Source organism: Lycorma delicatula, chromosome 5 (genome assembly GCF_047948215.1).
Source record: "Lycorma delicatula isolate Av1 chromosome 5, ASM4794821v1, whole genome shotgun sequence".
In the NCBI taxonomy this organism is placed as follows: Eukaryota; Metazoa; Arthropoda; class Insecta; order Hemiptera; family Fulgoridae; genus Lycorma; species Lycorma delicatula.
Window position 1 is genome coordinate 4,178,501 of NC_134459.1, and position 15,446 is coordinate 4,193,946.

Genomic DNA, 15,446 nt, shown 5'->3' on the forward strand with positions numbered 1-15,446 from the left:
TAATAACTTATAACCATAAGTTATTAAAAGCCTTGGATATATCCAGAAAAACACGTGTAACACATACCTACATACGCTGGAGGAAGCAGTATTCATCACCTGTAATATGGTGTTCTCCGTGCTCTTGCTGGGCTGGAAGTTATATTGACTGGCCATCAATAATTACTCAGTAGTTAACCTACTAATAATACTTTTTTTTTTTTTTTTGTCTTCAGTCATTTGACTGGTTTGATGCAGCTCTCCAAGATTCCCTATCTAGTGCTAGTCGTTTCATTTCAGTATACCCTCTACCCCCTACATCCCTAACAATTTGTTTTACATACTCCAAAGGTGGCCTGCCTACACAATTTTTCCCTTCTACCTGTCCTTCCAATATTAAAGCGACTATTCCAGGATGCCTTAGTATGTGGCCTATAAGTCTGTCTCTTCTTTTAACTATATTTTTCCAAATGCTTCTTTCTTCATCTATTTGCCGCAATACCTCTTCATTTGTCACTTTATCCACCCATCTGATTTTTAACATTCTCCTGTAGCACCACATTTCAAAAGCTTCTAATCTTTTCTTCTCAGATACTCCGATTGTCCAAGTTTCACTTCCATATAAAGCGACACTCCAAACATACACTTTCAAAAATCTTTTCCTGACATTTAAATTAATTTTTGATGTAAACAACTTATATTTCTTACTGAAGGCTCGTTTAGCTTGTGCTATTCGGCATTTTATATCGCTCCTGCTTCGTCCATCTTTAGTAATTCTACTTCCCAAATAACAAAATTCTTCTACCTCCATAATCTTTTCTCCTCCTATTTTCACATTCAGTGGTCCATCTTTGTTATTTCTACTACATTTCATTACTTTTGTTTTGTTCTTGTTTATTTTCATGCGATAGTTCTTGCGTAGGACTTCATCTATGCCGTTCATTGTTTCTTCTAAATCCTTTTTATTCTCGGCTAGAATTACTATATCATCAGCAAATCGTAGCATCTTTATCTTTTCACCTTGTACTGTTACTCCGAATCTAAATTGTTCTTTAACATCATTAACTGCTAGTTCCATGTAAAGATTAAAAAGTAACGGAGATAGGGAACATCCTTGTCGGACTCCCTTTCTTATTAGGGCTTCTTTCTTATGTTCTTCAATTGTTATTGTTGCTGTTTGGTTCCTGTACATGTTAGCAATTGTTCTTCTATCTCTGTATTTGAACCCTAATTTTTTTAAAATGCTGAACATTTTATTCCAGTCTACGTTATCGAAAGCCTTTTCTAGGTCTATAAACGCCAAGTATGTTGGTTTGTTTTTCTTTAATCTTCCTTCTACTATTAATCTGAGGCCTAAAATTGCTTCCCTTGTCCCTATACTTTTCCTGAAACCAAATTGGTCTTCTCCTAACACTTCTTCCACTCTCCTCTCAATTCTTCTGTATAAAATTCTAGTTAAGATTTTTGATGCATGACTAGTTAAACTAATTGTTCTGTATTCTTCACATTTATCTGCCCCTGCTTTCTTTGGTATCATAACTATAACACTTTTTTTGAAGTCTGATGGAAATTCCCCATTTTCATAAATATTACACACCAGTTTGTATAATCGATCAATCGCTTCCTCACCTGCACTGCGCAGTAATTCTACAGGTATTCCGTCTATTCCAGGAGCCTTTCTGCCATTTAAATCTTTTAATGCTCTCTTAAATTCAGATCTCAGTATTGTTTCTCCCATTTCATCCTCCTCAACTTCCTCTTCTTCCTCTATAACACCATTTTCTAATTCATTTCCTCCGTATAACTCTTCAATATATTCCACCCATCTATCGACTTTTCCTTTCGTATTATATATTGGTGTACCATCTTTGTTTAACACATTATTTAACTAATAATACAGAGATACAAAACTTTCTCAAAAACATTTCCAATTACAGGCAAGTGTCAAAGGCCAATAAGAAGAACTAACAGTAGGGTCCTAGTTGCCACCTTTAAAAAGCTGTATAAATTCTCCATGCTTCCAACATGCTGGCAAATATTCAGCAGAAAGCATCCTATTAAAAATCCTAGTCAGGGGACTGAGAATCACAGGCAATGAGCGAGTAAGGAGTTCCACTGTGATACAGTCATATCCGGGGGCTTTATGTTATGCCATATTACTGACCACCTGATGAACCTCTGCCTCGGTAATCCCAAGAGACTGTACCTCAGTATTGAACTCAGCCATTTCTCGCCGGACACATTGGTGATACAAAGTTTCACCAGCCTCAGTGTCATCAGGAAGCAAATCATTTCAACAAAATGTGGAGGACACGATCTTTGTCCATGACAACATCATCCTGAGTCGAAAGGGCTGATAAAAGGACTTACTTCCTATGCTTATCAGATCACCCTTAATCATAATTATTTTCCTGCAGGGTGCTGCAGGAAAATAACATCGAGGCTCCATCGCTCAACAATTTCACCTAACTGAACTTTGACTACATAAGCACCCTGGGCATTCAGTTGACCAAACTTAACGATTAAGAGATTTAAAGTATAGCTCAACTGCCTGGAAGTAACAACCCCATTATTTACTAGCAGCTGAGTGCTTTTGATTCTTACACTACCTTTTGCAGTTTATGCAGGTTTTGAGCCTCTGACTTCTGTGGACAGTCATTGCGTTTGTGGCCTTCCTCGCCGCAATGTGCATAGACCAGTGTAAATTTACAAAATTTGGCTCTGTGGCCATACCTACAACACTTAAAACATCTTTGAACATCAAAGTATTCTTTGACCTGACAGGATCCAAAGTCAACAAATAATCTACCCTCAGATATAAACTTCTGAAAGAGACCAGCAGTTACCTCAAAAACTGCATGGTTTCTTTGGGCATCACGCCTACCAGTTTTAAAGACTAGCCTACATTCCTGCCTAAAAGTGGCTTCGTCCAAATCAGTGTTCTATTCCCTATTATCCAATTTGGCATGAACTTCATGGGCAAGCAGGGCAGAACTATCAGGTCTGCCACTAGCTTGCAGGATTTCATTAACTAAAGGGTTAACTTCCACTCTGTTGGATTATTTATTAGTTACATGTTTGAATAAGTAATTATTCATCTTAATGTAGCTTATGACACTCTGGATTACATCATGAAGCCACTGTCAAAATTTGGTAGCGATTAGTTTAGCAGTTCTTGAGATTTTTTCTAACATACAAACAGATATTTCCTTATAGAGAGATAAAAATCTTTCATTTAGTATCAAAGCCTTAACTGTTATATCAGTTTTTCATTGTGTTAATTTGACAAATGTCTGCTATAACATACAAATATGGACTTAAACTGATTGGAAGTTGACATGAAATGTGTAGGATATGTAATGTAATGTATTTAAAAAAATTAATTCTAGTGTTGTTAATGCCATGAATTCAATGATTTTGCTGCTGGAAATGAATCGGTTTCATTTTGAATGTAAAAAAATTCTTAAAAGCTATTCAAGAGATTGGCACAAGTTTAAATGTAGTGAAACATATTTTTCATTATGTTTCTTTATAAATTGTAATATAAAAACCTATTTCAGTATGATAAATATCTACCGGAAAAATGTATGTAAAAGCAAGGTGAAAGTGCTTAGTTTACTATAGTGTTTGTTGCAGATAGTGAATTTTAATGCTCTGTTTACATGTTGTCTGTATGTGAAAGCTGATAAAAACTGATAAGTAGTTTTATTAAATTGTTTACATTCTGTATATTGATTTTTAATATACAAAAAGCAGGTTCCAAAACAAACTATTTTGAGTGCAAATCCTCAGTTATTTTTTATGTATTAGTAGTTTTTTTTTTTAGAAAATTAAATATAAGGAAACAAACGACGTATACCATATAAATTAAATTTTTTAGCTAAATACAAACATAAATAAATTCTCTTCACAATTATTAAAAACAACCAATAAAAACACATTTTCCTAATGTACAGAAAAACTATTTATGATAGTAATTTTATTTACAACATTTCAGTTCAGTCAACCTCACATAAGCTATCTGTGTTTAGATGTACACTCTTCAGGCTACTTGACATGCCCATTTCACCTGATGTTATGTAGAAGAACTTAAAAGTATAAAAGACCATCACCACGATGACATATTTCTACATACAAAAAAAAGTATATGTATTATATTATCATACATAAACAAAGATTTGGAGAAAAAGCATACAGTTTAAAGAAAAGGATACAGTGTAGCTTTCATAACAGTGAACAAAACAAAACACAGAACACAATCCCCAAACAAACATGATGCCACTGGAGAGTATAAGCTAAACTGCTTTGGTTACTTAATGTTCTACATTGATTGAACAAATAGGATGCATCTTAAAACATACAAGGAACGCTTAAAAGCTCTCTGATGCAGCCTTATTTGACATTCATCTCATTCATACCAATACAGGTGTAAGCAGATAGGTCTAAGCAGTCTTGTTATTCTATGTAAACCCAAAAAGAACCTTTACATATTTGAGATTATGAAAAATTACACAATGATATTCTAAATGAACAGACCATATTTATATTAAATCCACTTTTTGATTTATGTTCGAAGTATATGTCTCCTAACTCAAGTGAGTTTAAAAATTTGTATTTATTGAATTTGGTTCAGTTCTTTAAAAACTATTCACTTAAAGTAAAACTTATACATTTGAACATTTAAATGTAATCATAAAACAGTGAGCTACCAAATATTTTATTTACAGAACAATTTATTCATGTTTGTATTAAGAGAAATTTCAAATTGTTTTGATTATATTTATTTTATGAGCCATGAGTTCATACATCGGATCATTCTTATAGTTAGTTGTAAACTTCTGTATTTTGTACATTAAATATTATTGTATTAATATGATGTAGTAATTTGTAATTAAAATAATCAAGATGATAATTTAAGAATCAAAACTGTGTTAATCGATGAGTTCTGTTTTGTTACACAATATTTAATGTTATTGATATTTGGTGTTAGTGAATGACTAGATATGTAGATATAATTTTTATATCTTTATGACTTCAGGTTTAACGTTGCCATTAATTACTACCGAACAAGGTAACAAGTACGGGAAGACGGAAGGAAATGCAATATGGTTAGATCCAGAAAAAACTTCGCCATTTGAACTTTATCAGTTCCTAATTAGAACTAGAGATGCTGATATTGAGAAGTTATTAAAATTTTTCACATTCTATTCTGTTGAATTTATCGATGATATCTGTAGAAAACATAAGGTAATATTTAGAAGTTGGTTTTTTACAAATACGAATAATTAAGCAATTTAACATGGGCTTCATAATTTAAGCGATGTAGTAATTCTAAACATCTTAGTTTAATCTAATTAACAGTGTCTGCTCGTTTAGGTGTCATATCTATAAAATTGTATGGGACTGACGTGAAATAAAAATCACTCCTGAATGTGCACAACCGTTCAGGCAATGACAGTAACATTTACTAGAGTAGTTCAAGTAGCTGAAATTACTGTATACGTTACTTATGGCAAATAGAGTTATTTTTTAGCGTTAGTTTAAAGTAGAGAAAAGTTAATGGGTGCATTAACAAACATAGCAGCTGTAATAAGCTTTATTCAGTATAATGGATTTTCATGTCAATGGTAGACTGCAGAAGTATTTTGTGTCATATTTGTTCTATCTAGGTAATGGTTTATTAAATAAATAATGCTTGTTTTGTTTTAATTAGAAACTTTATTGTACGTTAATTTTTGTTTTAGATGAAACCAGAGTTAAGATTGCCTCAGCAGAAATTAGCAGAGCAAGTTACATTGCTAGTTCATGGTGGTTAGTAATTTTTATTGATATTTAAAATATTTCCTATCTATTAAAATTAGACTTTGTTAAAACAACAGTCGGTCTTGTAATTTTAGTAAATAAATTTTTTTTAATGTTAACTTTAAAAATTAAAGTGTAGAGCAATTTTATTCAGGGTTAATAAAAACCTACGTCGTAACACACTTTTTAGTGATAGTAGACATTTTTTATCATAGTTTTTTTTTAATACATCTTTATAGTAAAATATCCTTGATTTAAATATAATTTTAAGCCTTGTGAATTTTCTATTTCTTATTGTATGTCATTACAGCCAAATTAACTTTTACTGTAGAACATCTGTGAAATAATAAAAAAGCATCCTCTTTTTATGAAAGTTTTCTTGTAAAATGCTGGACTAGTAACTACTCTACGTTTAATTCAAATTTGATTAAATTATTATTAAATAGTATTTATTTATTTTTTCATATAAATGATTTTTATATATTTAAATATTCATCTGAATTACTAAAATTGTATTATTTTTAGGTGAAAACAATGATAAATGAATGATGTGAGATATTATTTGTGAGGTGGCTATGTTAGGAAGAGGATGTGTTACTGTGGTGAGAAAATAGTTGAAACTTGAGTTAGAGTAGGTTACTCATAGCTCAGTGTTTCTCAGTTCTCTACCGATAGTTTTAAATATAGCCTTAAATATAGCCTTTTAAATATATACCTTTCCCCATCCAGTATCACCAACTTGTGCCAATTTCATTCTCTCTCACTCTCTCTCTGTACAACAACTCTTTTATGATAAATTTGGTATACTGTACCAATCGATTGACATACTCACTATTAGCCTGAAAGTTAGTCTTTGTTCATGGATGCAATGACCAATGTTTATTATAAAATTTACATTTATTTTACACAAGTTTTAGATTATATTTTGAAACTTCAAGATATACAAAACTTGTTTTTATGCAGCTTCATCAGGAAGAATTCACAGTTCATATTCACTATTTGAACATATTTTAAACATAAGAGTGTGCATAGGCAAATAACCAGTTTGCTTAAACATTTTATTTAGAGACCAATTTCTTGAATAGTACACTTGAAATATGTTAAGCTATATATAATATATAGTATAGGGACAAGGGAAGCAATTTTAGCGCTCAGATTACTAGTAGAAGGAAAATTAAAGAAAAACAAACCAACATACTTGGCATTTATAGACCTAGAAAAGGCATTCGATAATGTAGACTGGAATAAAATGTTCAGCATTTAAAAAAAATTAAGCTTGAAATACAGAGATAAAAGGACAATTACTAACATTTACAGGAATCAAACAGCAACAATAATAATTGAAGAACATAAGAAAGAAGCCGTAATAAAAAAGTAAGTCCGACAAGGATGTTTTCTATCACTGTTACTTTTTAATCTTTACATAGAACTACTAGTTAATGATGAAGAACAATTTTGATCCAGATTAACAGTACAAGGTGAAAAGATAAAGATGCTATGATTTATTGGTGATATAGTAATTCTAGCTGAGAGTAAAAAAGATTTAGAAGAAACAATGAATGGCGTGGATGAAATTCTACACAAGAACTACTGCATGAAAATAAACAAGAACAAAACGAAAGTAATGAAGTTTAGTAGAAATAATGAAGATGGATCACTTAATGTAAAAATAGGAAGAGAAAAGATTATGGTGTTAGAAGAATTTTGTTATTTGGGAAGTACAATTACTGAAGATGGACAAAGCAGTAGTGATATAAAATGCTGAATAGCACAGGCAAAAAGAGCCTTAAGTCAGAAATATAATTTGTTTACATCAAAAATTAATTTAAATGTCAGGAAAGCATTTCTGAAACTATGTTTTGGAGTGTAGCTTTATGTGGAAGTGAAACTTTGACGATCGGAGTACCTGAGAAAAAAAGATTAGAAGCTTTTGAAATTATGTGCTATAGGAGAATGTTAAAAATCAGATGGATGGATAAAGTAACAAATAAAGAGGTGTTATGGCAAATTGAGGAAGAAAGAAGCATCTGGAAAAAAGATGGTTAAAAGATGAGGCAGACTTGTAGGCAACATATTAAGGCATCCTGAAGTAGTCACTTTAATTTTGGAGGGACAGGTAGAAAGAAAAAATTGTGCAGGCAGGCAAAATTTGGAATATATAAAACAAATTGTTAGGGATGTAGGATGTAGGGGATGTATCAAAATGAAACAACTAGCACTAGATAGGGAATTTTGGAGAGCTGCATCAAACCAGTCAAATGACTGAAGACAAAAAAAATTAGTCAACTATGTATGTTAATGATCATGTTTTGAGCAAAATGTTTGTTAGATCTTGCACAGCCTTTGGTTTCATAAGAAGAATGTAAAGATGAAAAAAAGACAAAATAAAGTTTAAATTGTGTGTTTCCAGTTTTGACAAAGAATAGGTTGGGTATATTGTCTGCTGAAATGAGATTTTTCATTTTATTGAAATGAAGTTGTACATAAGATCAGGAATTATGACATCAGGGTCCAGTTAGTTTTACAGTTACTGAATGTGACTGTGTAGAATTGAGGAAATCAATAATAGGCCCAAGTGTAACATTAATTTTTTAATTATTCCAGATTACCTTATTTCTCAGAAAAAACTTCTGCTTTTTGGGGTTTTATTGATTAATTTCTCCCTATTTTTTTCTTTTGTTTAACACAGAATACAGCACCACCTGTATCGATGAATGTAGTGATGTAGAAATTTTCAGTTGTTAATTTGATTAGCTTCAGGAAGATTTGAACTATTAAAGTTCATTTCAACTAAACATCTGTTTAATTAAGAAACAGACCTTTTTATTTTAAAATATTAATTATATATTTGAAAAATATATAATAATTTTAAGTTAAACATTAATCCTAACAGCCGTGTTTTACTTTACCATTTTATTGCTGACTATTGTGTATAACTTATTCTGATTTTTTACTTCAAAATTCAATCTCCAGTTCAGGCCTCTTGCCAGAGATAATCTGGATTTATGTTGAAAATTATAGCTGGTTGAGACTTCTCAAAATAAAGAAGAAACAAAAAAAAGTGGAAAAGTTGAAAACATTTAGCAAGAGTTATTACTAATAAAGTCGTTTACCACGTGGTAACCACTGCCTTAACTTGGTGGTATATGATACATCCAAATCATCATTAGGAGAGGCCAACTTCTTTAATATTGTCCAAAATATTGTACTTATTTTTTTCTTCATTGACTTGCAGATGGGCCATTTTTTTTTAAGCATGTTAAAGAACTAACCTTACAACTTCTCAGCGATACCAGGTAGTAAAGTCGAATTGATCCTATAAAGCCACTGAGATATTAAATCAATCAAATATATGATGCACTGCTTATCATTTATGAGATAGTTTAATAAGAGATCAAGCATCAGGATGTTACTATCAGGAAGCAAATACAACAATTCAAATTTCTTTGTTCTATCGTGATATGGTGGAATTAGGTATTAAATCATGTAGTCCCATTAGTAAACTCATGCTGGGGGAAAATAACAATTATGTATTGACTTATTGTCAATGCATAATAAAACTTTTGGAAAGTTCCAATCTTTTTTTGGGGAATTTGACATCGGACAATCACTTTAATGCCGTATTTGTCAATGCTGGTGAAATGGCATCTGAAGTAGATGCAGATAAAAATTTTGAGTCAATACCTAGACATCGAGTTGGTCGGCGAAAATACAATTTGATTATGAAAATCAGGATGAGCCCATAATCGATACACAGGAAAAATACGAAATTGAATTCTTTTACCTCTTGGTTGACTCTGCAATCAGTTCTTTAGAACAAAGATTTTCTCAGCTGCAACATCACAACAATTACTTTGTTTTTTTTATATCATATACATGAATTAACAGAAGCTAGTTCTTTTGTAATTTTGGCCAGTTGCAAAGATCTGGAAACCATTTTAATAGATGGAGAATCAGTGGATATGAACAGCCAGGAACTTTGTGATGTGTTCTCTATTGGAAAAGGTTTACCACCTTTGGAAGTTTTGAAATTGATAACAAAAATGAATTTTGCTCCAAAGTTGAACATTGTTCTAAGAATTTTACCAACTTTTCCAGTAAGTGTTGCGTCAGTGAGACATAGTTTTTCCAAACTAAAAATAATGAAGATCTATTTGTGAACAACAACATATCAAACTAGAGTGTCAGACCTCGCTATATTAGGAATTTAGTATAAACTCAGTAACAGTTTAGATATTTCTCAATTAATTAGAGAATAAAAAATTCATCTGAATTATGCTCCTGTTAACTGGTTTTTTAAATGAAGTATTTTAAGTAAAAGTTATTATAAGTATTTGTGTCAATTACCGAGTTACACTGTTGTTTTTTGGACGTTCGCTAAAAATGTAAAAAAAAGTATTACCTTTTTTTTTTATGCTTACATTGTAGTTTCATAGGGGCGCAGTTCTCTACTTTTGCACAGAGTGGTTCAAAGGGCAAATCCAACTCTGTACCAAGGCTTGTGGTATTAATAATTAAATGTAAATAAGTAATTTTTTATAAAATTAATCACGTTGATTTATTGCTGAATCCTTTTATTATAGAAATCTTTCGAATTAAAAATTATGAAAAATCTTGATTCTAACAAAATAAATGTGTTATAAAATTTGTTGAATTTGATGTAAAAATCTTTATTTTTTATGTAAAAATTGTTTGTATTCTCAACATGTCAAACGGTCTAAATATGCAACGTGTATGGCAAAACAATATGACTACCTAATTAATGTCTAGAATTACAAACCACATGGATAAAGAATTGTGGGAAATAAAATTAGTGCATATTTCTAAAATAAATTAAAAAAGAAGTATAGATTATATTTTTAAGGCATTTTTATTGTGATTTGGTTTAATTTTACTTGTGTTTAATTTTACAGAGGAAGGTTTAAAATCTGCTCAGATTGCCACCAAAGCGATGTATGATTCTAGTTTGGAGCATCTGAGTCAGTTGTCTCATAAAGATGTGGCTGCTATTTTCAAAGGAGCAGAAACCAAAGAATTATTATTACAACCAGGCCTTAATGTTTTAGAGTTTGCTTTGTCTGCTGGATGTTTTAAAACTGAACGTAAGTGAAATGATCTATTTATAAAAATTCTTTATGAGGAACGTTATTATAAACTGTATTTAGTACATCTTCAGAAAAAAGGGTGTAGCTAACGAATGCCAAGTGTCTTGTATCTGTAACAATAAGCGCTAAATATGAAGAATAAACTGCTTTCAGAGTATGCAAAATGTAAATTGCTTTTAGTCTCCGTATGTTTCATTTGTTAAGTAAAGTTTCTGTTATGCGATCCTTAAACATCTTGATGTAAAAACTTTTGTTATATGTTTAAAGATATGTCAAATACAATTTTTTTTGTTCATTTGATTAGCTGTGTAGCAAATAAATTTGAAGCTGTCGCCAGTTGTACCATTTTTACATGACTAGATCCATTCTAATGCTTCACAATTTGGTAAAAGAAGCCTACAGGTAGCGTGTAAATTTATCTGAACCAGGAGATTTTTTGTTTATTTCTATGTTGTGGCTACATTGCTTGATCGCATCCATTCTTTAAGTTTTCTGTGTTATGTGGGTTATTATTTTTTGATAACTTAACAATTTTCATGTTATAAATAGTGTTTTGTGAATGTTTATTTCATTTTTTATTACAAAATCATATTCAATATGTAACGTTGGACATAACTTCAAGAAAGCGTTATTTGAAAACTGTTTCTCTTTCTGGGCATACCAGAATGAGAGAAAACAAATAACTTCTGAGTATGGTGTATAGTTAGTGATAGTGAATGCTATTTTAAAACAATTCAAAGAAACTGGTTCCTTTTCACTTCAAAGGAAAAGCAAATGGGGCCTTTAAAGAAAAACTGTTCCAGCATGGGATCATTTATTATTTAGAAAAATTAAAACTTGATCCAAAATTATGTTCTGTGGACTTAAATCGAGAACTAGCAGCCGGTGGAACAGATTTACATATAAAAACTGTTAGATGCCGACTTCTTGCAGCTGGATGGAAAACACATTGATCAGCTAAAATGCAGCTTTTAATACCAGCAGTATGCAAAAAAGCTCTTGTGGGCCAAAGTACATGGTAACTTGAAGAAAAAACTGGAAATATCTTATGTTTTATGACCAACCACATTTCTCATGTTCAGGGATAAAGGATTCCTTATGTTAGAAAAGCATCAGATAAAAGTGAAACACCAGTACCATCCATCAGTTAAACATTCCCAGAAAAAATATATTGGATTTGTTTCATATTTGAAGGCCCTTGTTCATTACTTCCAGTAGTTGGTATGTTGAAAAGTGATGGATATTTCAAGATTTTGAAGGAATGGATTGTGTCACACCTTCTCACAAGGCGACAGAGTGTTCCAACAAGATTTGGTTCCATGCCGTACTGCCAGAAAAGTGGAAAGATTTTTTGAAGAAGAAAATATTAAACTGCTCCCATAATCAGGCAACTCCACAGACTTAAACCCGATTGAAAATCTTTGGGCAATGGTTAAAAAACTCCCAAAAATAATTCTACTACAAAAGTTTAACTCATTAAAGCACTAATTTTGGTATGGTTTTATGTTGAAGAAATCAAAAAATCCCTTTTGGCTGTGAATTTATAACTATTAAATTACTAACTATAACTATTAAATTACTAAAACTATAACTATAACTATTAAATTCTAATTCTATTTATAGTTATAAATTCAGCTGGAAGGTGGAGGTAGATCTCACCGATGCTAAGTAGGGGATAAAAAAGATTTCCACCTTAAAGTTAAGAAAAATTTCAAATTTACTCAATATGACAATGGTTGCATGTGGAAAAAAATTTAACATGTAGCGTATGACAAGCCCCATCTTCTTACAATTACAACAACATATTGGTAATCCTTTGCTGTAAGGGTTGGTCATATCAAAAATTGTTTCAAACAAAAGTTTTAGGTAATATTTAGAGGACTAACGACCACTTTAAACTGATTTGATACTGTGGCTATTAAGAGAGGTATGATTTTTTTGTTTTTGAAACCCCATTTTTTCAACCCCCTGGGCCAATGGTTGGTGATATCAAAGAACTTAACTTTTAATAAGTTTTAGGCCCTTACCCAAAGAATAGTAGGAACTTTAAACGAATTTGGTATTTTACTTAATAAGAAGGTTATAGTGATATTTTGTATTTTCGAAAATGGCCCCCCCCCATTTCCACCCCCATGATCCAATTTTTCCCATTAATGAACTCGACTGAGATTTTGGGTCGTTATATTTTATTTATCATTTTGAAAGTGATTGGTGCAAAATTACCGTAGTTATTGTTTCCACAAGAAAGTGAAATATATATATATATATATATAAATGTGTAAATAAAATTTTGAACTAATGGTGGTTTTGGGGTCTGGGGATGTGAAACCCAAAGATATGCAAAAATTTGCTAGAAGTTGAATCATGGTACCCATTACAATAGGTAGCTTTCTTATGAAATCTACCAAAAAAATCTGTAGACACTTGTTGAATTAATGCTAAATTATGTACTTCAAGTGATTAAAAATAAAGGAGTACATATTAATTACTAGATATTCACAAATTGTACAGGTATGATTTTTTTCTGAATAAAGTTACTTTTTATTGATTAAATGTGTCTGTGGATTAATTTTCATGCTATGGTGCTTCAAATAAAGTCTTTAAAAGAACACTGATAATGAAATTGGAATGGTATCATATCAGGAAATTAGTGTTGTGACAGTGTAAGTCTGTACAGTGTAACATTCTTATAGTTTTTATCAATTTATCGAGTCTATTTGTTGGAATTTTCTTTTTTCTATTTCTATCTACCTTTAATCAATTTATTTACATTTGAATTAATTAGACGTACTTAGAATATACTTACTGTGTATTCATAGTTTTGTGCATTTTATTATGTAGTGAAATATATAGTGTTCTTTAAGTATTGTTGAGAAAGTATTCTGAGTTAGTATTTTGCTTATACTTATAAAGAAAAGGAGTGATTTTAAAATATGTTTGTTATTTATCTGACCTTAATGTTTATAATTACAGAAGATGCTAAAAGAATCATTAGTGCTGGTGGGTTTTCCATTAATCAGAAAAAAGTTACAAATATTGATGAAGTATTGTCAGATGCTGTTCATATATTACCAAATAAAATATCTTTAGCTAGAGTCGGTAAGTTTACCTAAGTGTAAGATCTTGAATTTTTTTATGCTTAATAAAAAGAATATTTTAACTTTATTTTTCTTTTTTTTAATATGAATGAAAATATTTTTATTTTTTTTTGAATATTTATTTTATGTTTTATTCAAAATGTATATGAAGCAGGACCCTGTTTTAACTGATTTTTCACATATTATCCATTAATGTGTTTACAATTCAGATGTGTACAAATGGGGTTTGTTTTTTTTATTAAATATTATGGTGAGGTTCCTTGTTATTAGATGGAAAAATGTATGTGTAACTATTTTTTAGTATATTTTCCATTCCAAAATGGGAGCATAGCTACACAAAACGGGAACTTTATAATTTAAAAAATAATATCTAATGAGTGTCCTGATCTAATCTTGAAAACTACTTGTAGAAAATTATATTTTCTACAAAAAGGCATAGGATATATATATATATATATATATATATATATATATATATATATATATATATACCCTAGTCATATATCTTAATTTTATATAACTGATTAGTAAATATTTTATTAGAAGTCGGTTGAAGCACACTTATGAAACAGATTTAAATGAACTCTTTTATTTGCCAGTCAAGCCACCATTTAAGTTTTGAGAGGTATTTTGTAAATTTTCTGAATGGTAGTATGAATTATGTAATTAGTATGTGCTGGAGAAAACTTGTAGATTTATATCTCTTCACACCTAAAATGTTTTTTTAATGTTAAATTCATATCACATCTGCGTATGTTTTATAATGTAATAGTTTAAACTGGATGTTAAATATTTTGGAATCAGGAAAATTTTTCAGCTTTTATTTTATATACGATTAGTAATAATTATGTATTAGTAAGATTTTTATATGTTATGTGTCTTTTCTCTGGTTTACATTATAGTTTTACATTTTGTGATAACTGTTTTTCTTTTTCAGGTAAAAGAAATTATTGGGTTGTGAAGTGGCATACTTAAAATTTAATCATTTATTAATAACCGCATGATAGCTTGCTTCTACAGTTATTAAATATATGTTTTTTTTTAAATGCTTGTGAAGTATAATTTGTAATAATTTTATCAGTAAAATACAGTTTTCTGTTATAACTTTTATTGTAATATTTTTGTTGTAATTACATGTATATTTCCTTTCTTGGAGGGAATACCGAGAGATATGGAATCAGGGAAAAAATAATTACTGTAAAGAACTAAAGAATTTCAGTAAGCGGTCTCCATATGGTATTCTAACGGCTTTCTAAAACGTTGATTTAAAAACATCACAAGGATTATAAGTCTAAAAAAGAGTGCGATTCACTGGTAATTTTTTTAAGAATGCTTGAAAATCATTTATCAAGTTTCCTTCAGAAAGATTTAACTTTGATTATAGAAGTACTAAATTAATCGTATGAAATCCATTTACATATTGTTTATTGAGACAGTTAAAAGTATGTATTTGTATAGTTAT

The 15,446-nt window shown here is 30.4% G+C and overlaps 1 protein-coding gene across 2 annotated transcripts in view; it reads left to right on the forward strand.

Moving 5' to 3' along the window:
• TyrRS-m (Tyrosine--tRNA ligase, mitochondrial) overlaps positions 1 to 15,092 on the forward strand; it is a 35,494-nt gene extending 20,402 nt beyond the window's left edge. For both annotated transcript variants that reach the window (XM_075365561.1, XM_075365562.1), the window contains exons 6-10: positions 5,018 to 5,226; positions 5,724 to 5,790; positions 10,695 to 10,883; positions 13,860 to 13,985; positions 14,922 to 15,092. In XM_075365561.1, the coding sequence (XP_075221676.1) occupies positions 5,018 to 5,226; positions 5,724 to 5,790; positions 10,695 to 10,883; positions 13,860 to 13,985; positions 14,922 to 14,959 (629 nt within the window). In that variant the 3' untranslated portion in view covers positions 14,960 to 15,092. The remainder of the gene's footprint in view (positions 1 to 5,017; positions 5,227 to 5,723; positions 5,791 to 10,694; positions 10,884 to 13,859; positions 13,986 to 14,921) is intronic.
• The last annotated feature ends 354 nt before the right edge of the window (positions 15,093 to 15,446 follow it).